At 59.3% G+C, this 22,100-nt stretch overlaps 1 protein-coding gene across 1 annotated transcript; it reads right to left on the minus strand.

Moving 5' to 3' along the window:
* Window positions 1–4,296: 4,296 nt before the first annotated feature.
* LOC123816038 (clumping factor B-like) lies at window positions 4,297–22,057 on the minus strand. The gene is made up of 4 exons (XM_045834762.1): window positions 22,032–22,057; window positions 21,591–21,651; window positions 18,306–18,527; window positions 4,297–10,699 (listed from the first exon to the last, which is right to left on the minus strand). The coding sequence occupies exons 1-4, from the start codon at window positions 22,055–22,057 to the stop codon at window positions 10,256–10,258; spliced, it is 753 nt and encodes a 250-aa protein (XP_045690718.1). The 3' UTR covers window positions 4,297–10,255.
* Between the last annotated feature and the right edge of the window lie 43 nt (window positions 22,058–22,100).

Genomic DNA, 22,100 nt, shown 5'->3' on the forward strand with positions numbered 1-22,100 from the left:
CCCCTGCCAGGGCATGCCCTAGCTGAGAGCCAGATGGGCCTGGCTGTTCTCGGACTCTCGCGACGGGTGCCGGAGAGAAACGAGGCCTCCTGGGCCCTTTCCCAATGTCTGTCTGTGCCTGTCTCCCCCCACACCCCCAGCCGGCCTTGGCATTCTAACCAGTGTCCCTTGACGTCACATCTCGCCACTTCTGTGAACCAATTGAAACTTGCCCGTTGTCATAAAAATATATATACTTTTTATGCTATTGGTAAATTCAAAAGTTCCTCGTGTGCCCTGCTTCCCAGGAAACTCCATTCCACATTGGATTGGACCGCCCAGGGAGGGGGGAGAGACTGCAGGGGGCCCGGCTGGGCTGGGGCAGCTGGAGCAGCTCTGCCCGGGGCCTCTGCTGCCCACTGACCACTTCTGAGGCTCCCCAGACCCCCACGACCTTGGCCTTGAATTGTGCGGGACACCCACCCACCCCCACACATCACTGCCCCTAGTCCGAGACACACCCGTGTGGGGGGGGAGGGCAGAGGGGAGGAAGGCAGGCTATATTAAGAAATCTTCTAAAATTGCTTTCCTGGGTGTTAGATGGAGTCTCACTGCAGCTTCTTCTTTCTAGGGATGGCTTCCCTCCCTCCCTAAGAGAAAATTCAGCTTTAGAAAACCGAGTAGAAATGTTTTCTGGTTAATCTTTTCATCGAAATCCTGATCAACTTTCACTTTCCACGGCTGCGGGCAGCCAGCAGAGACGGGGCGATTTCACAGGGGGCTGGGCTTCCCTCCTCTCCACGAAGGTCCAGGGAGGTCCCTTCGGCCTCAGGGGCCAGGGGTCTGGAGCCCAGGCGTTCGGGGCCCCTTCCCCAGAAAGGGACGGCCCTCGGCAGCCTGAGACTCGGCACGCCGCCCTCGGGCCTCAGCAGCACGGCCGGGACAAACAGCCTCTTGTCTGGCCCAGTCCTGTAGAATTTTCTGCGGGATCCCAGTCCCCCGCTCCGTGAGGACGCATGGAGCAGGAACACACGTTCCCGTGAGACAAGGATGTTGGCTGGGGCAGTCCCAAAGCCACTTGTCCCTCGGTCCCCCCTCCCGCTCTGGCCACACCAAGGAAGAGCCCAACCACCGACGGCCATTAGAAATCCCCCTCTCCCCTATCTTCATACTGTATGGTCCGACTACTTTCAAGAACAGATTAAAGGCATTTTGTGGTTTAGCAACTGCAGGGTCCGCAAAGCAACCAAGTGCTTCAGAGGCTGGGCTGCGTGCAGAGAGGTAAACATCGTAGGCACTGGCCCTCTCCACACCAAGTCTTGTTTTTCCAAAATAATGGGCACGCTGGGTTAGGACCAAGTGGGTATTTTGCAAATAAATCTATGGTCGCTGTTTCCACGTAAAACTGCTCCCAAAGGCAGAGCCTGGAAACGCTGCACACCTCCGAGATACGCGTGCGCACACGCACACGCACACTGCACCCGGCAGCCCCACCGTCATCTATTTATAATCACTCCCCGAAACACGAGAAATATTATAACTAATATGATGTATGTTTTGTGATTAAACGGGCGGATTAAAACATTGAATTTAAAAAGCCACACACACACAAAAAGGAGAGAGATTATCTTCCATTATGCCACTTACAACTTTTGTTCCATTGGTACAAACACAAATCTGACAACTGTATCATTACTGAAGGCAACGACTAGATACCATGATATTAGCGTTGTAATTTTCACCTGAAATCATGGTGTAATCACACTGCCTCCGAACCTTCCTATTAGCTGATTTTTTTTTTTTTTGCTCTTACAACAGGCATAAGTTAATTTAATGCCTTTATCCTTCCCAATTTTTATTTGGTAAAACAAGAAATTGGGTGAGTCAGAGCAACATTTGAGAACAACACTCTTTGTAAAAAAAAAAAAAAAAATCCCCTCTTCCTTGGCAGGGATGGAGATATAATTTGGTTGCAAATTCAAAAATCAAATTCTGCTTTGTTCAAGGAAAATCACAGCATTCGGGGAATGCCGCTGGGTGTTATTCAGACTGGTTTTTTTAAAAGTCTTCTTCTCCTGACTCGCTAGCGTGTGCTATTATTCCAAGTAAATGATATAAAACAGTGCGTTCAGATGATCAAAAAGGAGACCCAGAATGTCCGCCTCGCTGCCGAGCGCTCTGACCGCCCTGTTCCCCGTTCCCCGGCGGAGGGATCTGCCTGGGGGCCGCGTGGAGCCCGGGGTCAGGGAGTTGAAAAATCAGTCACACGAAGGGCTCTCGCTGTACCAGGATGTTTATAGTATCAGCCTCATCCAGTTATTTTTTCCTGATTTCTCCCAAGATCTGCCTAACGGGAGGGAATGCAGCCGGCGACTTCCTGCCCTGCCGCCGGCCGGCCGTGCCGTGCCGTTCGGCTTCCCCGTTCCCAACGTGGGGCCCTCCGGCCCGGCCGTTTCAGATGTTCCGTCTGCGGCGTCCGTCCGTGGGTTTGGCAAACAGATGCATTTAATCTAATTCGAGCAGGAGGATGAGTGTGAGCGAAACTTACATTTTCCACTTGGGTTGGGACCCCCGTAACCTGCAGCCCCCCTACCCACCCCCACCCCCGCCCCTGCAGAAGAACGCCGAGTTGAAAGCCGGGCCAAGAAACTCGAGCCCGGGCGTCTGCGGCGGCCACTTCTCCGGTGACCCCGTGTGTGTTTTCCGAGCAGCCGGCGGCTGGAAGCCTGCGTCCTGTGTGTAACGGCAAACCAGGCTCAGGAATGCCGCGCTTTCGCCTTTGTCTGCGAGAGCTTCGCAGGCCCGCCGCTCCCTCCTGATAGGCCGGCTCGGTAATAACTTGTCCCACTTTATTAGCAAGGCTTCGTTTTGTACTCCCCATTACGGACGCGCGAGCCTGTCCCCGCCGGTTTACCTCGGGTCAGCATGTTTCCCCCCTCGTGCAGAGACAGCTGAGGCAGGGCGAGGGAGGCTGCGGGCTGGGAAGTGAAACAGCGCACAGAGGAGAGCCGTGTCCAGGGGTCCCGCGCTGAGTGGGGAGACGCGTGCACACGCCCGGGGAGAGAGGCTCCTTCCCCCTCCGAGCATAATGAAGCAATTTCCAAAATGTTGTGCTTTAGAGTTCACTCGGTTTCGTGCCAGCCGTGGCGTGGCGACCAGCAACAGAAAGGAAGCTCTGGCCGTGGGCTGAGCGTGGGTGAGGGATAAAGCACCCGGCGGGACCCGGCTCCAGCAGCCCCCACCCCCCCCACCCCCCAATAAAACCCAGCACGCCGGCAGACCCCTTCTGGGTCTCCTTTCCTTTTTAAAAAATATAAAGAACAGACTCCGGGCGCCTGCAGCTGACAGCGATCAGCGGCACCTTCTCTGCGCTCCTGACGGACCGCGGCCACCCCACACCCATGCAACACCCCCCCCGCCCCCCATCTGTTTAGAAGCCCTCTGACGGGGGCTGCCTCCCTGTGTTCCACACACCTGGGGAGTCCGCACGCTGGCTTTCCCGGAGGCGGCGGCTGCGTAGGTGCATGAAAAAGTCTAACAACCCTCGAACCATTCCTGAGAAGTTAATTATTATTTTTCAAATTAAAAAAAAACACATAAAACTAGGAGTCCCAATAAATGTGCATTCTTCATATAACATATATAAGTGTGTGAACATACTGTACAGGACGCACACACGTCAGCGTGAAAAACCCCCCTGGCCGACGAGCAGTGCCGTTGGTATTTGCATTCCAGAGCAGTAACAACACAAACCAGAAAATACGAATTAGGGATGAAGGGCCAATACCCCAGGTCCACGCGCATCCAGGTCTCAAACGCCAGAGCGGCGTCTCTGACTTTGCACGAGGCCAGAGAGAAAGCCTGGTGTCAGGTCCATTTTTTTAAAAACTCAACTCCCTCTCAAAGAGACGTGGGTGCTGCCTTTAGGTTAGTCTCTCCATTCTGCAGCTTCTAAAATGGAGTCACATAAATTGGGAAAATGAACATTTTTTTTTTCTGAAGAATTTATTGTGCCGCTTACAGTAAACTTTTATGAGCAATTAAAGATACATTAGAGTGCGGAGTGTGACAGCTTCTGGGAGGAGCAGGCGCCCGAGCCGCCACGGCGAGAGGACAGCGGAACGCCCGAGAAGAGTTTCTCTCCCCAAACGTCCCAGGAATGTCTCCCCTCCGTGGTCGCAAAGCCTCGGCGTATTTGAAGTATTTTTAGATCGTATTAATCCTTTATAGGGGCCTGGAATAGTCATTATTTTAATGATCACATCTGCTTTTTAAATCACATCCAAGGAGAATTTCGCTATTAAAAATTTAAAGCAATTTCAAACTTTAAAAACTGTCAAATGTTTATTTTAGAAATTTTTAAATCATGCTGAGATGCTTGTGAAAGTCCGTTGGATTTTTTTTTTCTTCCCCGTACACAAAAATGAGAATTTTAGTATCATTTCTTAGCCGTGCAGCCCTTCAGGGAACGGGGTAAATTAGAAGCCCTCTAGAACAAGGGGTGGGGGGCGGTGTGCAGGAAAGAAAATAAACCCTGCTTTGGAACTCAAATAGTTCATTGTCAAATTGCAAGAGACAGCAAGAACTTTAAAAAAAAAAAATCAAGGCTTCACAAATCGCTTCTTTAAAATGATCGCAGCAACAAAGCCCAGACTGCTTGCAGAACAGACACGGGCAGAGTTGGGGGGGACGGGAAGGGGGGGGCGTCAGTCACAAGTTGTTTGAAATTCGACCACACTGGTCTTCTTTATTAAAATGCTCCCATTTTATTTTTTTTAAATCTCATGCGATTCCACACCACGCAGGTAAGTAATTTGCTTTCCACAGAACGGCCGTTTCGTTTCCCTCACTCTGAACCCCACTGCTCTCGGGCTCTGCTAGCAGGCGGTGGAGCTCGGCTCAGATTTTTTCATCCATGCCCTTTCCAGAAAAAAAGCAAAGAAACGTCTTAAGTAAATTTATGACTGCAAGACGAGATAATATTCAACGGCTGCAAAGAAAAACGCTGCGAAAGGAAAGAAAGGAGAGCAAGAAAGCAATGCTTTCGTTCTGTTTTGTTTCTTGGCTCCTCGCAAGGCAACTTTTGCTGAAACTCTGGCTTTTACGAGAACTTGAAGTTTTGTGTTGTTTTGTTTTAGCCAAAAGCTGGTGGTCGTGTAAACAATCCAATGAGGGGGGTGACATTAATTTTGAAAAGAAAAGTCTACATAATTTTTACACAGAGAACACGTATTTTAAAGAAGTGTTTCCAAAGAAGAGAGGCGGACGGGCATTTCCACTCCTGGGCTTGCTTGCTGAGGGTGTTCACAAGCAGGGATTTTTAAACTTATCAGCAAGGGTTGTGCTTTTGCTCAAACTGCAAGACGGGGAAACTTTTCGACTCTTGTGTTCTCCAAATCCTGCTTCCAGAGCCCTTGTCTAAGAGGGGGCCGTGGACGCAGGCGCTGCCGCCGCCGCCTCTCTCTGCCGCTCTCCCGCTTCCCGAACCTGGCGGTCTCGCACACGTAGGACGCCGGAAATTTCTAGGACTCCGAGCCTCACTGGGAAACTTCTCGTGCTGGGAAAAAGCGTCTCAGCGCACACCTGGATCTACAGATTCGGAAAAATTAACCAGCTGTAGCCAAAAACGAAAACACCCCACCGCCCGAGCACGGTCTGCCAGAAACACAGAGTCCTTTGACGTGCGTGACAAGAAGACATAAATAAAACAGCTCGGAGGCAGACGGGCTGAATGAGCCTTTTAAGACAGCCTGTTGGTGCCTCCAACTTTAATATTAGAACGTTAAATGTTAGCCGCACGGGGAAAACATCCTGGAGTATGTGTGTGCGCACGTGCGTGCCCTCGAACATGCACGCGTGTGTGCGGGCGTGCCGGTGCGTGTGTGCGAGTGCAGAAACAGCAGCGTTGCCGCCCTTCGGGGGCGAGGCCGCCTTGCCGCCCTGCGGGAGCCCCGACCGGGTTGGAAGGGAGGCCCTACCTGTGGTCTTTTGGGGCCACTCTCTTTTTCCTTCTTATCCTAGGCTGAGGACATTTTTTCATTGTTCTCAGAGAGAGAGAAAGAGTAGGGGGTGGAGGGAGAGAAAAATCCATGTGAGGGAAACATTGATCGGTTGCCTTCTTGTGTGTGCCCCAACCGGAGATCAAACTCACAGCCTTGGTATGTGCCCTGACCGGGAACTGAACCCGAGACCCTTTGGTCTACGGGACACCGTTCCCAACAACGGAGACGCAACAGCCAGGGCGGGTCACTCCTTTTTCATTGCGACGAGCAAACACCCAAAGCCAGTGAAAACACTACCCACCGCACATAACGAGGGCGGACCTGAGTGCAGACCTCCCCCTGCAAGATGGGACTGCGTTTGTGGCGTGGCCAGCCAGGCTGACCTCAGGCACTGCCGCGGCCGGTGTTGGGGAGTGAGGCTGGGTTTGGGGGGAGGGCTCAGGACTCTCCGCCTGGCAGCTCTGGACCCCTCGGGAGGAAAGAGCAAACGGCGGGGACTGAGCTGGGGCTTGAGCCCCACAGACCCGGGCCCGAGCGGGCGGGGCCTGCAGCAGACAGACGGGCCGTGGGCCAGGGCGCTCCGGCCACATACGTGCCGGCAGGAGAGGGTTCTCAGGACCATCATATTCAGTCCTCCACGTCGGGGGTCACCTTGTTGTCCAGCTCCAAGGCTGGGATGTTCTGTATCTGGCCCAGTTTCTCCCTGGGCTTGGCCCACGCCCTCCTGGGGCCACTGCAGACGGTTTCGACACCGTTCCCATCAGCAGAAACACCCCACGTGTTCCATAAGCACCAGGTACCAGGCGAGCGGCTCGCATTTTTGTCATAAACCCGCCGCGCCTCGGGGAGTTCTTCCCAGGCGGTGAGGCTAGCACCTCGGGTGTCCACAGTTCCTGCCGCTCGCCCTCCTCGAGAGACCCTCACGACCCGAGAGGAAGGCAGAGCAAAGAACGGCCAGCCCGCCCGAAAGGCCAGGGCAGCAGGGGCCCGCGCGGGCGCGGCGGGGGTTTGGCTGACACTGCGCAGACCCCGGGGCCTCCAACCACGGCGTCCACACACGCCGCTTGGTTATTTTTTTTTAATTTTGCTTTTTTTAAAAGAAAAACATCACCATCCCCCCTCCTCGCACTCCTACACACATAGGCTTATTTTATAGGTAAGAGCAGTCCCCAGGAAAAACAGAGCCCCATTGAAATCTGGGTCCCAGAAGGGCCTGAAGCGGGCCGGCTTGTGTGACCCCCCTCCCCCGCCCCGCCCCCGCCGCCGGCTTCAGTCATCCGAGGCCTGCACCCCCCTGCCAGGTGCATCCTGGTCACTCCCACACGGTGGGCTAGGAAGAATGGACCTCCGGTGTGAAATCACAGGCCCGGGCTCCCCGCTGGGCCTGCCAGACTCCTCCTCACACAGCCGCCTGGCCTCGACCGCGCTGAGGGGTCACAGCGCACTCCGGGCGTGCCCTGGCCGAGCAGCCCCGCCAGAGCTGGCCCCCTGCTTGCGGCCCTCTGGGAACCCGGCAGGCTCCTGTCTGTGGTCTCCATGGGGAAGGCCAGGCAGGGGGCAGAAGGGTCTGCAAAAGTGCCAGTCGGCCATCAGCAAGGACGCCTGATGACAGGCCCCTGGGGAGAGGCCCACTGTGGGGCTTCTCTCCTGGAGGGGCGGCCAGGCCTGGACATCAGCATTCCACAGGGGCCAAGAAGTGCCATCGGATGAAGTTAGGAATCCTCCACGGAGGGGGAGGGGGGGAGGGAGGGCGGGCGCCGCGGCTGCTGCAGGAGGGGACGGACGAGGGGAGATGGGGCCGGGCTGCTGGGGAGCCAGTTCTGGGGTAGACAGTCAGAGCGCGGGGCTTCCCTCTCCCGCAGAAGTCTGCAGCGCATCTGGCTCCCCCCACGGCTCTTGGCAGGACCCCAGCGTTGTCCTCACTGCAGCGAGGCGCGGCCTGCCCCCCCCGCCCCCCAGAACACCAAGTCTTCCCCAGGCCAAATTCCACATTGGAATGTTCCGCCCCACAAAGCTCAGAAACGAACTTCACGTTTTAAAACAGTCTCCCTGGCAGGCTCTGGCCAGGGAGCTCAGTGGGTTAGAGCGTCGTCCCGATAGGCCGGGGTTGCAGGTTTGATCCCTGGTCAGGGCACACACAAGGATTAAGTGGAACGACAAATTGATGTGTGTGTGTGTGTGTGTGTGTGTGTGTGTCTCAAATAAAAAAATCAAAACATAAATAAAAATTAAAAGCCTCCTGGCAAAGCCAGGTGAACAAAACTACGACATAAGTGAGGAGCAGACCAAGGCACTGCCAGGCTGGGCCGAGGACAAGAAGCTGCTCTGTCCTTCCTCCAAGGCCAAGGCTCTTTTCTTTTCCTTTTTGAACATAGTCACAAGAGAAAGTGTTTTGTTAAAAAAAAAAACAGACAAAAATCTTTAAAATAAAAAAAGTTACAAGATACTAAGTCTCCAGAGCTTCTTGGGGTAAAAATGACAACCTTGTCCAGTGTTGGAGGAAGAAACAAGGGTCAGAGGACGCGGACTGATCAAGGACTGACTTGGTGCGGGCGGCCCTCACCACGCCTGCGCCTCCAGCGGCAGCCCGAGCCACCCGGGGCTCTGGAGAGGTCGTGCTCCGGCCTCAGGGCAGCCTGAGGAAGAGCCCACTGCCGAAGCGCGGAGCGTTCCGCGTCTCCCTCACAGGGGGCTCTGGATTCTGCTCTCCTCTCCCATGTGCAGGATTCCCAGCAGAAGTGAAAAGCAGAGAAAGAAAAACGGCCCAGAAAGTCTCTCCTGTCTGCACCTCCGCTGGCGCCGGAGACACAATGCGGCCGCCCCAGCCGCGGAGTCGGGAGGCCTGCGCGCGCCTGCTGCAGACTGCGCCGGGCTCGCCGCGCAGGGCCGGAGCGGGTCCGCCGGGCGAGCCGAGGCCGCGGCGGGCGATGGGGCTGTCTGGCGGGTGTCAGGTCTGGGGTCTGCACGCAGCGGGGTCCGAAGTCCGAGTGCGTGGCCGGGTCCACGTGGGCCTGGGCCGGGTCTGCAGCAGAGCCAGGAGGGGGCTCAGGATCGACTCAATCCGGAGCGAGCCCGCGTCCAGGGTGGGGATCTGAGTCCGCATCTGGGCATGGGTCTAAGCCACGGTCTGAGCTGGGGGTCCAGGTCCGTGTCCGAGTCGGTGTCCGAGTCCCTGTCCCGGGCGCAGCCGCGGTTGGGGTAAGAGCCCCGGATTGAGTCCGAGTCCGAGTTCGAGGAGGAGCCGGGGTGCGAGCTGCGGGCCGCTTCGGACTCGCAGTCCGAGTTCGTGTTCAGGCGGACCCGCGGTCCGGGGCAGGAGGCCCGGGTCCCAGCCCGTGTCTGGGGTCCCGCCTGCAGGCGGCTGGTTGGTGCCCGAGAGAACCGTGGTCTGGGGGCTGCGGCCGGGGCGCGTCAGGCAGAGATCGCGGCGCGAGCCGGGCGCGCGTCCCAGTCCGAACCCGGAGCCGCGCCGGGGTTCAGGCTCGGGATGCGCCCGCAATCGAGTCAGGGTCTGAGCCGGAGTCCGTGTTGGAACTGGGGTCCGAGCTGCGGTCCGTTTCGGAGTCGAAGACCAAGGCCGCGGTCCGGGCTTGGAATCCGAGCCCGCGTTCGGGCAGAGCCGGGATACGAGGTAGGAGGCCGCGTGAGCGTCCGAGGAGGAGCTGGGGTGCGGGCTGCGGGCCGTTTCGGACTCGGAGTCCCAGTCCGTGTTCAGGCGGACCCGCCGGCCGGGGCGGGAGGCCGGGGTCCCAGTCTGTGTCCGGGGTCCCGTCTGCAGGGCAGCTGGTTGGGCCCCGAGAGAGCCGCGGTCTGGGGGCTGCGGCCCGGGCGCGTCAGGCAGAGATCGCGGTGCGAGCCGGGGACCGCATCCGAGTCCGAACCCCGAGCTGAGCTGCGGTCCGGGTTCGGGATGCGTCCGCATCTGGGTCTTGATTCGGGGTGGAACCCGGGTCGGAGCCGCGGTGCGTTTCGGAGTCCGAGTCCAAGCGCGGCCCAGGCTCGGGACCGAGTGCGCGCCCGGGTGCGCGGCAACCGCGGCAGCGGCGGCGGCGGCACGCATCCCGAGCGGCCGCGCTCCAAGCCCCGACAAGTCCAAATCCGGAGCTGAGCGCGCGGACCGGGGTTGGCGCCCGTGACCGGGATCGTGTCCGTGGCCCGGTACGAGCCGAGGTCCAGGTCCGAGACCGAGTCCGGGGCGGAGCAGCGGCCGAGTACTGGTGCGCTCTCCTGCCGAGTCCGCGGCGGCAGCCGCGCCAGCGGCCGCATCTCAGCGATCAGCTGCGGGCCGCGCTCGGGGCCGCGCCGGCGTCCGTGTCCGAATCCAAAGACAAGTGCACGTCCGCTTCGAGTCCGTGTCCGTGTCCAAAGCAGAGCCACGGCCCGAGCCACGACCCGTGGCCATGTTCGTGGCCAGGTTCGTGCCCGGGTCCGCGGCGGCAATGCGCGCCGCAGTGGGCCATGGTCCACGCGTGGGGTCCGTGTCCGCGGCGGCGGTCCGAGCCCGACACTCTGTCCGCATCCGTGTCCGCGTCCGTGTCCGCGTCCATGTCCCGGGTGGAGCTGCGGTCCGTGTCCCGGTCCGCGTCCGCGTCCGGGTCCGCGTCCGCGTCCGAGTCCGCATCCGAGTCCGCCTCCGCCTCCGCCTCCGCCTCCGCCTCCGCGTCCGCGTCCGCGTCCGCGTCGGAGCCCAGGTTCCAGGCCCCGCCTGGGTCCAAGTCCTAGGTGGCGGGCGGCACGCGCCCCAATTAGCCGCAGGCGGGCGGCCCCATTGAGGGCGAACAAAGGGCACGACCCTGGGTCAGGGAGTCGCGGGCCGGCGGCCGCCGCTTTGTTCGCTGCACTGTTTACTTTGCCGAGCGAAGCGCACAATATAGTGACTAAAGCGGATTAGAGGGTCGCGCCCCGGAGGCCTCGGGACCTCCCAGCCGGGCCTCCCGGGCGGCCTGGCCTGCCGAGCGGACCCTGCGCCTCAAGGGGGCCGGGAAGCGGCGGGCCCCGGCCGGCTCACCTGCGCCGCATGGCGGCGAGCCCGGCTACTCCAAGCGCCTCCTGCCGCCGCCAGCCGCGAAAGCCGACGGGGACGCGCTGGTACTTCCCGACTCCGCCTGTTCGCGAGACTGGACCCTTCCCGACGCTGCCGGCCCCGGGAACTCCCTTTACAGGAAAGCAAACGCCACTTGCTTGAAGGCTAAAATATTTTACGTGAAAATACAGACAGAGTCTTCCATGTTCCCAAACCCTCTAGCATTATGGTGAAAAAAGAAAATCCCCGCCTTTTACTTGACACAGCCACGCGCCCCTGGGAATCAGCAGGAGACCTAACGGTGCAGAATAGTAAGTTGTGTGCAGAAGTCCCGAGATGCGCTGCGGAGAGAAAAATTGGTTTCTCTCTCTCCCTCCCTCCCTCTCTCTCTCTCAACAGCAAACAGTGAATATCAATACACAACTAAGATTTTCACCCAAAGACCACAGTTTATCATCTGGCATTATGAATTCAGGATCTATATACTTCTCCAACAGAAACTTGCAGAATCTTTTAAATGGCCCTTAAACACCAAGTGGTCAATGCAAAAAGCACAAAGTCGCGACCCCAGCACGGGGCCTGACCAGGGGAGGGTGGTCGTCTGACCGGGCACCTAAGACGAATGACTTTCTTTCCTTTCTCAAGGCCACTGGTTAGAGGACAAAAAAACCGCTTCTCCCTAGGTTCACAATAAATCTTGAGATTTCTCTGCCAGGACTGGGTGAGTCTGCATGTTTGGGTAGGGAACCCGTGTAGTGCTTCTTAATAACCTACCGACATGCAAGTCTTTTATAAAAGAACGAATAATATTTACTCACTATACGTACTTGTTGGCCTAACGAATATTTTCACTGCGTGCCGTCTACCCACATCCACTGACGCAACATACGCCGTTTATCTATATTTCTATTTGTCAGCCTTTAAAGAGGACTTTTCCCCCGCTTATAAAAATGCCATGTGTTTAGAGAAGGCACAGCTAAGTCTGAAGTGTAAGTAATTTAGGAATAAAACGTAAAGATGGAAATTTAAGAGACAGACCGTTTAAGTAGTCAGCGTAAAATGTAAACAATGCGAGCTCGAAATACGCGGAGAGGGAAAAATTCACCTAGATGCCATTCTCCAGAAATAACATTCCCTTGCTATTTCCTCCGCGACAGTCCACTCGGGCATGCGATCACGTAATTTGCATGTGCATTTCCTGTTTCTGAAACATATCCCCTTGTCGTTACAAATGCTTTGTCAACAGCGCTTGCACAGGCGGCACAATATCCCATTATTTTGTTACATGAAAATTACCGCAGGGTTCCCTATTATTCCAGATTCCTTTTCTGGGAGCTCTTTCTATGCTGCGACAGACACGGCAGCCAGCAGCGCTCTTGCCTGCGAACTTCGTCTGCGGGGACGTCTGCCGTGGAGGGTGTTGAAGCCACTGCGTATTCTAAGGGGGTTCAGGCGGACCCCGCAGATTCCCCTTCTCCTGTCAGACGTGAGCTCGGAAATTCTAGAACCCCCCTGGGCTCACATGTGCTCCAGAAGGCAGCCTGGAAGCCAGCTCCTTCCCCGCCAGAGGCCTGGGGACAGGGAACCTCTGTCTGACAGGTTCCCGGGGCCCACTGAGGCACAGGCACACACCCACCGGATTTTGACACGGTATTTGGGGGGTTGTGCGGGCCGACCTCTGCCTCCAAGTCACATGGCACCAGCCTGGACCGCTTGGTGGCTTTAGGTCAGGACCGGACGGTGGAACACCTTGGAAACATTATCTCAATGGTTGGATGAAACTTCGCCCAGCTGAGAAGGGGCACCTTTGATTTGGTCCGAGCGGTCCTCTCTGCTGAGACTTCTGACCTCAGACTCACTCCTCGCCGACGGGGCTGCAGGGCCCTGCTGTCCCCCCACCTCCCTGCCGGTCCTGCGTGGAGAAGGCCTGGCGGGCCCTTCTCCATCTGCACGCGCAGGCCCTGCCACGCACGCCCTGCTCCCCACGCGCCGGTCAGCCTGCAGGCAGGGCTCTGCCGTGGGGCCGTGTAGGCAGTCTGTCTGGGCCCCGAGCCCGAGGCCTGCCCCACGCACACCAGCTCCCACCTGCACGAAGGAGGCGGCCTGTGGGCCCCAGAGAAGCACCGGCCGGTGAGGAGCGGGGGACCCGGCCACAGGCACCGCAGAGTCATCACCCAAAGGAGACGAGGCTGCGAGAACCGGCAGGGCCGAGAGGAACAGCCGCACGCACACATTTGGCCACCGCTTCCCTGGGAGGAGGGGGGCAACCTTCCCCTTCCATGCATTTTCCTGCATTTTCCAACTTTTCTACAAGGAGTTTCTATTGCTCTGATAATTTAAAAACGATCCTATGAGTGACGTGACTGTCTTTCTTGCACGTCAAATCGATCTAACTCATTACAAGGATAAAAGGAATTACTGCTCATGAGTTTACACGAGTAGTTACCATCCCACATTGCCAGGAAAGTTATAAAGGTGACGGTGGCCGTTGCCGTGCGTCTGGCACTTCTCCCTCCAGAGAAACACTTTCAAACAGAAAATGAAACTGGGCGGCCTCACCAGGCGCATTCCGGCAGCTGCTCCCAGGCCCCCCGCCACGGCCCCCGAGGTCGGGCCGGGGACGGACACGGGTCTTCTCCCGTGGAATCTGGGGGCCCGGGTCATGGAGGCTTTGCGCCTCCGGCATCCCCCCAGCAGCGCCCGGCCCTCCGACCCTGGCACCCTCCTGCTGGGGAGACGTTTCCCCAGGGAGTGAGCGTGTTTCCTGGCCTTCCGAAAACATGTTTTCCATTCCCGGAGCGGGTGCCTGCGTCCAGGGTGAAACGGCAACGAGGGGAGATTTTGCTGCGTTTGCTTTGAAACAGTGCTGTTTGCACAGGGGCCCGGCGCCCCTCCAGAGGGGTGCTCTCAAGTTCGGGGGGCCCTGGGAAGTGGCCCGGCGAAGGGGGGATGTCACCGCAGCCAGGCAGGGCCTTTCTTTTCCACAGGATGACATTAGAGCCACATGCCACACTCTCCCTGGGAGGGACCCAGCACGCCCAGGACGGCGACTGGTGCACGGCCCATGGAACCTCCCGGCTCCAGCCCCACCAGCCCCGCCGAGGAAGGCGCCTGCCGGGGCGGGAACAGGCCTCTCCTTATCTTATTTATTTATTTATTTTCTGCGGTGGGCCATTTACAGCCCCTCGGTAACAACAGATGGGAACACATCTACAAATCAAATGCATTTGATCTGAAGTCTCTTTCTTTCAAAGTGAGTGAAAAGGCAAGCCAGCCGGCCGTTTTCTACTGTAAAAGGCAATTTCTAAATTTGGGGGTTTTTTTGGAGGGGGGAGGCGTAAAAAAAAAGAAAAAATGTGTCCTCCAGCTTGAAAATCCAAGGGCTCTCAGAATGCAAGCCCCGCACACCGCTCTTTGTGCTGAAATCATCTCTGCCGGTTTAAAATAAATCAGAAGGAGACGATGAGAACTGAGCATATGTCTCCCATCACCCGCCGTCTGCAGACGGCCGTGGGACGCTGCACGCAGCCCGCCGAGAGCCAGGCGGGGGACCGGCCCCCGGCTCGCGGCCGAGGGGGTTCGGAACGGGGAGGGGCGGGGGACCCCCCCGGGCGGCAGACAGACCTCAGCGTTTCAGATTCCCAAGGCAGCTTCAGTTTTAGACAAGGAGTAAACGCACAAACTAAATAATTCTAAAATGTAATCAACAGGTAAGATACAGACACTGGGAGACATTCACGCCCTCGGAGAAAAATGCCTGGCCCTCGGAGGTTTTAAGCCGTAAACCTTGGGCACTTCTTAAAAAGACCCTCTCTTCCCTGGTCCTCCTCACGCGGGGCACGGTGGGGCCCCCCGCCTCCTGAAACAGAAACACACGCCACTCGGCTGCCGCGCAGAAAGGCCGGAGTGCCGAATCTCTGCACAGACAATCCTCAAATTAAGGCGCCGGCGAGCGGTGGTTTATGCCTTTTGGGGGGCAGTTACCTTCTCCACGTGTTAATAATTTAACTGTCAGAACGCAAACAAACGGCTAATTCCGCCCCTGGACTGCGACCCAGAAGGGGAGATTTTAATCTAACTGTGAGATAGCGGACGCCGACAGCAGCCCTGCTTTCAAAGTGTCCCCAGACGGGGCTGGGACATGACTAATTTATTTTATCTTCTCCGTCTATCTGGGCACGGGATTAAAATATTTATATCAGTCTGTTCGCTTTAAAACAGGCGGTTGCGGGCACCAGCTTCAGGGCCCCTCCTTAATGTTCACAGTTTGGGCTTCTCATTGTTTCCAGAAAAGCACAGCCCTCGCGCGGTGAACGCTCTCCAGCGCTGCTGGCGAGACCTTTGCGTGGGGAGCCCGGCTCCTCTCGGCTGGCTCCCGGCCCATCGGGAAGCCCTTCCTCCGGCCGCGAAAACAGCCCCGGCGACCACCCGGGGCAAACGCCTGTTCCCCGAGAGGAGAGGAGCGAGTGAAAGAAACCTCGCAGGCACCGTCCCGGCTTCTCCAAGGAGCCTGCCTCCGGCCGGCCGGCCAGCACGGCTGATGGAAACCAGAGCCTGGCAGGGGTGCCAGGTAGGTAGTGGGCAGCAGGGGGTTAACCGGCCAGTGGGGAGGGGCCCAGACGAACAGCCGGGCAGGCAGGGATGGGAAACCAGCCGGCAGGGGAAGCCGGGCTGCAGGGCTCAGCCCGGCCAGGCGCAGACACAGGGAGCTCTGTCTGCCTGCCCGCTGCCCGGCACTGTGACTAACCGCCCCGCTATTGTGCCCTGAAGCCAGCCCTTTGTGCCGGTGCCCCCGGCGTCTGGGAGCTCGGTGGAGAGGCCTGTGCACCAGTCCCCCCTCGCCCTGGGAACGCGCAGCCTCAACACCCATTTGTGCGGCTCCCGGGGAGGGCTGCGGGGGCGTGGGAGGGGGCCCTCCTGGCTGGGGTTGGGGCAGGGGAGCATCCAGCGAAAAAGCAGCAGAAAAAGCAGCAGAAAAAGCAGTCTCCCCAACCTGGGGGGCCGCGGGGACCGCTGAGCCGGCACTGCCCTGTGCACCAGTCTCCCTTCACGAGCCGCACGAGGCCACGGAGCCTTTGAAATGCGGAGCGTGTGAGCGGCCGCGATGCGCGTCTGAAACACACTCCAGATTTCAAAGATGCAGCAGGAAAAAAATGTAAAATAGCTCATCAATAATTTTGTATTAATTACATACTGAAATATGTATGCACATCCATATATATATATCAGTATAATTTAAAGTACAGTACAGTATATCATTTAAATAAATGGTCCTGTGGCAGTGAATGTCACCTACTTTCACTTTTTAAAAACCGTGGCTGCTGGCACGCGTCAGTTCAATGGCAGATGCCGGCCCTGCCTGGTGCGGCTCAGGTGGGTCGGGCCTCGTGCCCAAAGAGAAAGGTCACCAGTTCGACTCCTGGTCGGGGCACGTGCCTGGGTTGCGGGCCCGGTCCCCGGTTGGGGCACGTAGGAGAGGCGACGGATTCATGTTTCTCTCTCACATCAACATTTCGCTCTCTTTCTCCCCCCCTTGCCCTCTCTCTACAAAGAAATAAACTCTTTTCGAACACCGCAGAGGCGGCCGTGTGTGGGGCTCGTGGCGTGTTTGTGCTGCACGCAGCTGCGTCAGACGGGGCAGGGGAGGCCGTGCCTGAGCCCGAGCCCTCGGCCGGCTTTCTGCCTGGGAGAAGGGGGCTGGGAGAGGCCACCACGAATCCTGCCTGGTGACAGCCCACACCCGAGGGCCAGGGATACGCGGCCCTCACGGCCGTGCCCAACCTCAGCCTCATCGTGGAAACCGAGCCTGGCACACCCCCGGGTCTAGGAGCCCTTTGGAAAGCACATGTGTGTGCACAGAGACACACAGAGGCGAGAGCCCCGGGTCGGCCTGTCCTGGCTGGCCTTTGGCGAAGCCACATTCACAGGGCCCCCAGGTGGCCCCCAGAGGACCCCCTGGAGACAGGCCTGGGACAGACCGGCCTGGCTGAGGCCTCATCTCAGCCTCTGTGGCCCGAAAACTTCTGCTGTTGTCACTGCTCCCGCCAGAAATGTCGGGAATGCCTCTGGCCGCGCTGCCGGGAAGAGGAATACGATCTGGGCTGAATTCACCGTTCTGTGTTCATTAGGGTTCTAGCCGTTTTTTTATTCTGATTTTAAGAGACACTAAAATTAAAACATATTCACGAGCCCTGGGCCCCAGACCCCGCCGGACAGTCCCGCCCAGCACCCGCGCCGCCGCCGCCGCCGCCGCCTGCTCCGAGTCCTGACCCGGGAGGCATCCAGCCCCTCCTCTGCATTCAGGAGGCACCTGCCCCTCCTCCACTGACCAGACGCCCCTCCCCCCAGAATGCATTCCTCCAGTCCTGCCCTGAACGTGCCGTGTGTGAAGCCGCCACCAGATGCCAAAAAACTGCCCGTATTATTTTTTTTAAACACCGAACTCCGTCACGAGGGAGGCGCAGGGCCCCAGCCTGGCTGAGGGCTCCCCGTCAGCGAGAACCAGAGCCCCGTGAGCACGGCTGGGGTCCCCCACCAGAGACCGAGTCACCACACTCAACACCAAAAGACAAGCCTGCCGAGCACCGGGACGGTGACAGTAGAGGTGCTGTCCCAGTGCCCAGTGGCCCAGCACGTGCCGTGGTGTGCGGGGCCCGGGCACCCCGACCTCCAGCCCTCGGGCCCCTGCACTGGGCCCAGCCTCTGGCCGGGGCTGTCAAGGAGGCTCGGCTGCCCGGCATGTGCCAGAAATGGGCCTCGGGAGCTGCGGCCAGTCCCCTCTCACGGCGCCACCGTGCCAAGCCTGGGCCCAGACCCTGCCGGGGAAAACCTCGGTGCAGGAGATGGTTAAAATTCTGCATCCTTTTTACATCCGCCTCTAGAGGAAGCACTGCTTTTTTTTTTTTTTCCTCCCAAGCAGGAGGAGTTAAAAAAAAAAAAAAAAGCTGAGAGCAGCAATTTGCAGGCCTTGGGATGTTTTTCTCCTTGACAGCCCTGGGCCCCGCCTCGCTGGGCCTTCCTCCGCCCACGGCCACAGCTCCGTGTCTGCGTTCCTGCCGGGGCCCCTCGCGTCGTGCTCCCTGGGCCTCCCCTCGGCCGGTCCAGAGGGAGGGGGGAGGGAGGGAAGGAGAGAGGCCAGCCGGGAGGCAGCAGCCAGGCCTGGCACTGCCCCGCTTTGTGCCCGCTCCGTGCGGCCGCTCCCCACCCCCCCACCCCGGCAGGCCTGCCCGCCCCGCCCCACCACCTGCTGCCCGCCCAGCGCCCACCCTGCGCCCACTCCGCCCCCACCGGGGTGCCCTCACCTTTTGGGCCCCGGCCTCCGGGCCGGGGCGCTGCGTGAGCCCGGGGCGCCCGGCCACGTCCTCGGCGCTGCCGCCGCTCGCCCCACCCCGCTGCCCGAGTGCGGCGGCGAGCCTGGCACCGTGCCAGGCTGCCTGGGAGCCCAGCCCGGGCGGGGGGGAGGGGTGCGGCGGTGCCAGGGGAGGGAGAGGCCCAGATGCCCGGCTGGCCCACGGGGCCTCCCCCTGCCTCCCGTCTCCCGAGTCCCATAAAGGCACAGACGACACGGGCGGTTTAGTCAAAACAGTCCCGGGCAGGAGCCGGAGCCCCAACAAAAGCCCGTATTTATTTATTTAGTTCACACACGCAGATAAGGAGCCACCTTTGTGCACATAATTTCACACACACCAGAGAGGAGGGTGCCACGGGGCTCCCACCTCCGGGGCCTGGAGAGCCGCCGGGCGGGCGCACGGGGACCGTGACGCCCGGGCCTGGGCATTTCCATGTTTAAATTGGGCAGCAGCGTATGATTAATTAAGGAGGAAAAAAGGCGAAAAGGAAGAGAAATGGTGGGGGGTGGAAAGCCGGATGTTCTGGGCAGCACAACACGCCAAGGTGCCCACGGAAGCTTAACTCCTCCCCTGCTGGGCATGGTGGCTCGGGGGGGCGGGGGGGGAGCACCAGCCTTGCCCCTGCTGAGCCCAGCCTTGGGGTGCACAGCCTCACCGGCCTTTGTGCATCCAGTGTCGCCCCAAGAAAGCTCTTGTCCTGGTTTTCTTACTCGGGGCTGCTCAAGCGTGTTGGGTGGGGCTGGGAAGGGGTCACCCGCTCCAGCCGGGATGGGCTGTCCCTGCACCCCCCGCCCCCGGCACAGCCCCGGTGTGCGGGCTGCCATGAGGCCCCGAGCCGGGGCGGGGGGGTTCCAGACCCCTCCCCACCCACGCAAGCCCCTGCCGAGGGCTGCCCCACGGCCCTCCGTCCCTGGGATCACCGGGCCTGTTCTGGGGACGGGGCTGAAAGGCCTGCTGCCCTTCTGGGAAGAGTCGCGGGCTCTGGCCCAGGGAGAGCTGGGAAGGGCGGTATTGCTGGAGGGAGGCGGTGGCCCCACGGAGCCCTGGATTGGGAGCCACCACCAAGGCTAGGCCCTGCCCCCTGGTGCCTTGAGCAAGTTATCCAGCCTTTCTGGGCCTCGGTTTGCCCACCTGTAAAATGGGGGCAACAGTGCCCGCTGTGCCTACCCCACGGGGTTGAGGTGAGAAAGAGAGGCTCCTGGTTGAGCAGGGAACCTGCCCGGGTTCCCAGAACCTCTGCCCTGAAGAGGAGCAGAGGGTGGGGCTATGGGCCTCCGGCAGGGAGCTCCTCAGAACAGTCCGGGCTCACTCGGCAGGTGGATGGAGTTACGGGCCTAGGCGGTGAGAGGCGCCTGCAGTACCCAGGTGGGTGCAATCTGACCACGCCCAGTCTAATCTCATCACACCCAATCTAATCTAATCTCATCCAATCTAATGCTTCCTCGCGGCTGGGGGCCCGGGCCCGCTGCAGCTGGCGAGAGTCACGCCACCCCTCTCTGGGGACCGAGGGAGGGGCCCCGAGCCCAGGCACTGGGCGCCCCTGGGAGCGGGGGAGGGCCGGAGCACGATTCCGCCCCGGAGCCTCCAGCACGGGTCGGCCGGCGCCTCGGATTCAGCCGTGAGAAGTTTCAGGCTTGCGGCCTCCCTGACAGTGCGACCACACACTTGCGCTTCGGAGCCACCGCAGGGGCGAGCCGCGTTAAGGCGGCAGGAGCGAACCGGCAGGCCACCTCCCGCCCCCACACGGGGCCCAGAGGCGTCTGAAGGGGGCTGCAGGGCTTGGCCTGGCCCACCAGCTCCGGACCCCTGTCTTCAGTGGGCGCCCCTGGGCGGGGTCAGCGGCCCTCCCCCTCCCCCTCGGGAGCCTTCGGGGGTGGGGGTGGCCAGATCCCCTGCGGACCCTAGCCTCAAGCCCTTCTCCCTCTCCTCCTCCCCGCGATGGCTGTCCGTGCCACCGTACGGGGTGTCCCCTGTGACTGGCACCGCGCTAAGGAAGGAGTATGTCACCCATCCCCAGCCTGAGGGTCGAGGCAGCCCGACCCCCAGATCCTGCCCAGAGGGTGGTGGGACGTGGGGCCATCGTCTGCCTCACCACATCACACACGTGCCCTACCCACAGCGGGACAGGCCGGAGGTCCTGGGCCGGCGCCTCTGCCCACGGGTCCGTAAAGGGGGCTGAACACAGCCCCTCACGGGGCTCCGTGGGGCAGGGCTGGCCCCAGCGGCGCGTGCGGCGAGGACTCACTACTTCCCAGTCCGGTCAGCTCCGGGGAGGCTTGGGTTTCCCTCTAAAACTGAAAAGATGGCCAGGCAGCCCTGGCGGGCAGGGCTCCGTTGGTTGGAGCATCGCCCCTTGAACGGAAGGGCCATGGGTTCGATTCCCAGTCAGGGCCTGAAGGACAGGCAACCGACCGATGTTTCTCTTTCACGTCCGTGTTTCTCTTCCCTCTCTCTAAGATCGGGGAACACGTCCTGGGGTGAGGATTTAAAAAAGGGGAAAGATACAGGGCTATTCTTTCAGCCACTGCACGAGGGGCTGCAGGCTGCGCCCCGGGCCCAGGTGGAATTCAGAACCAACCCAAGAAGCTTCTGGAACCTAAAGGTCTCCCGAACAACCCTCCTTCCCCTAGGAAATGAGCAGAAATGTGCACACGGACATTCCTCGAAGTGTTGCTTGGAACAGGGAGAACAGGAAGTCGCTGGAAACACTGTGTCCAATCGTAAGCAGCCAGTGAAGGGAACCCACCACAGGGAATATTAAGCAGTCATTAAAAATCGACTCATAGAACAGTATCTTCTCACGTATAGAACGGGCCATGATAAAGCATTTAGTGGGGCCAGCAGAAGATAAGATGATACATGTAATCAGACACTAAGGTGGTCATTTTTGTTTCAAATTGTGCTCTTCATAGAGGCCGGGTGAAGGATTCCCACTGGCTGTCTCTGAGGGCAGTTACACAGGTGACTGACAGCTTTTTCCTCCTTGTATGCGGAGTGAAAATGTCCTGAAATTAGCATGTGACATCAGTAATGGGACAGAACAATCCTTGCAGAAGAGTGGTCATGCCTCCTGCGTGAAGCTGTCCCCGGGGCTCCAGGGCCTGGGCACGTGGCTTGGACACGTGGGAGGGACGGGGCCAGCACGCTGGTGTCAGGACCTGGCAGCCCCTGGGGCCCGCCCGCGGCAAGGCCCTGCGCTCAGGAGCACCCGAGAGTGGTTTGTCGCGCTGTTCTAACCGTCTTGACGTTCTTGATCACTTTGGATTCAGAGCCCCACAGTTTGAGTCCACACGGGGCCCTGCAGACAAAGGAGCAGGTCCAGGCCCAGAACCCCGGGCTCTGCGTGTGGGGGACCTTCCTCTCCGGTTTCCTAAACGCGACACCAGCTTTAGGTGCCGCGTGAGTTTTACCTCCCACTCGGAGATTCCCTTTCTTCCTCTCCTCGCGACCTGCGCTGTCGGCAAAGACGGGAAATGAGGGAGGGGGGCTCGTAAAAGCACACCTCGCTCACTCGCAGCCCTTTCCCTGGAGTCTGAACTCGGCCCCTCGTCGTGTTGTCGGCACCTTCTCACCAGGGGTGTGTTTTCACCGGTGAGACCGGACGCCACCGCTGTGGACCTGTCCCACGCCCGGTCCTGCCGGTAAAGACTCGGGCATCCCTGGGAAGCCTCCTCCTACAGCTTCTGCTGCAACTCCGCTGCCATGGAGGTGGTGAGCTGCTCATCTCTGGGGGCATTCAACAGAGGC

This window comes from Phyllostomus hastatus, unplaced genomic scaffold (assembly GCF_019186645.2).
Source record: "Phyllostomus hastatus isolate PE091 unplaced genomic scaffold, TTU_PhHast_1.1 phas_contig_198, whole genome shotgun sequence".
Lineage (NCBI taxonomy): Eukaryota > Metazoa > Chordata > Mammalia > Chiroptera > Phyllostomidae > Phyllostomus > Phyllostomus hastatus.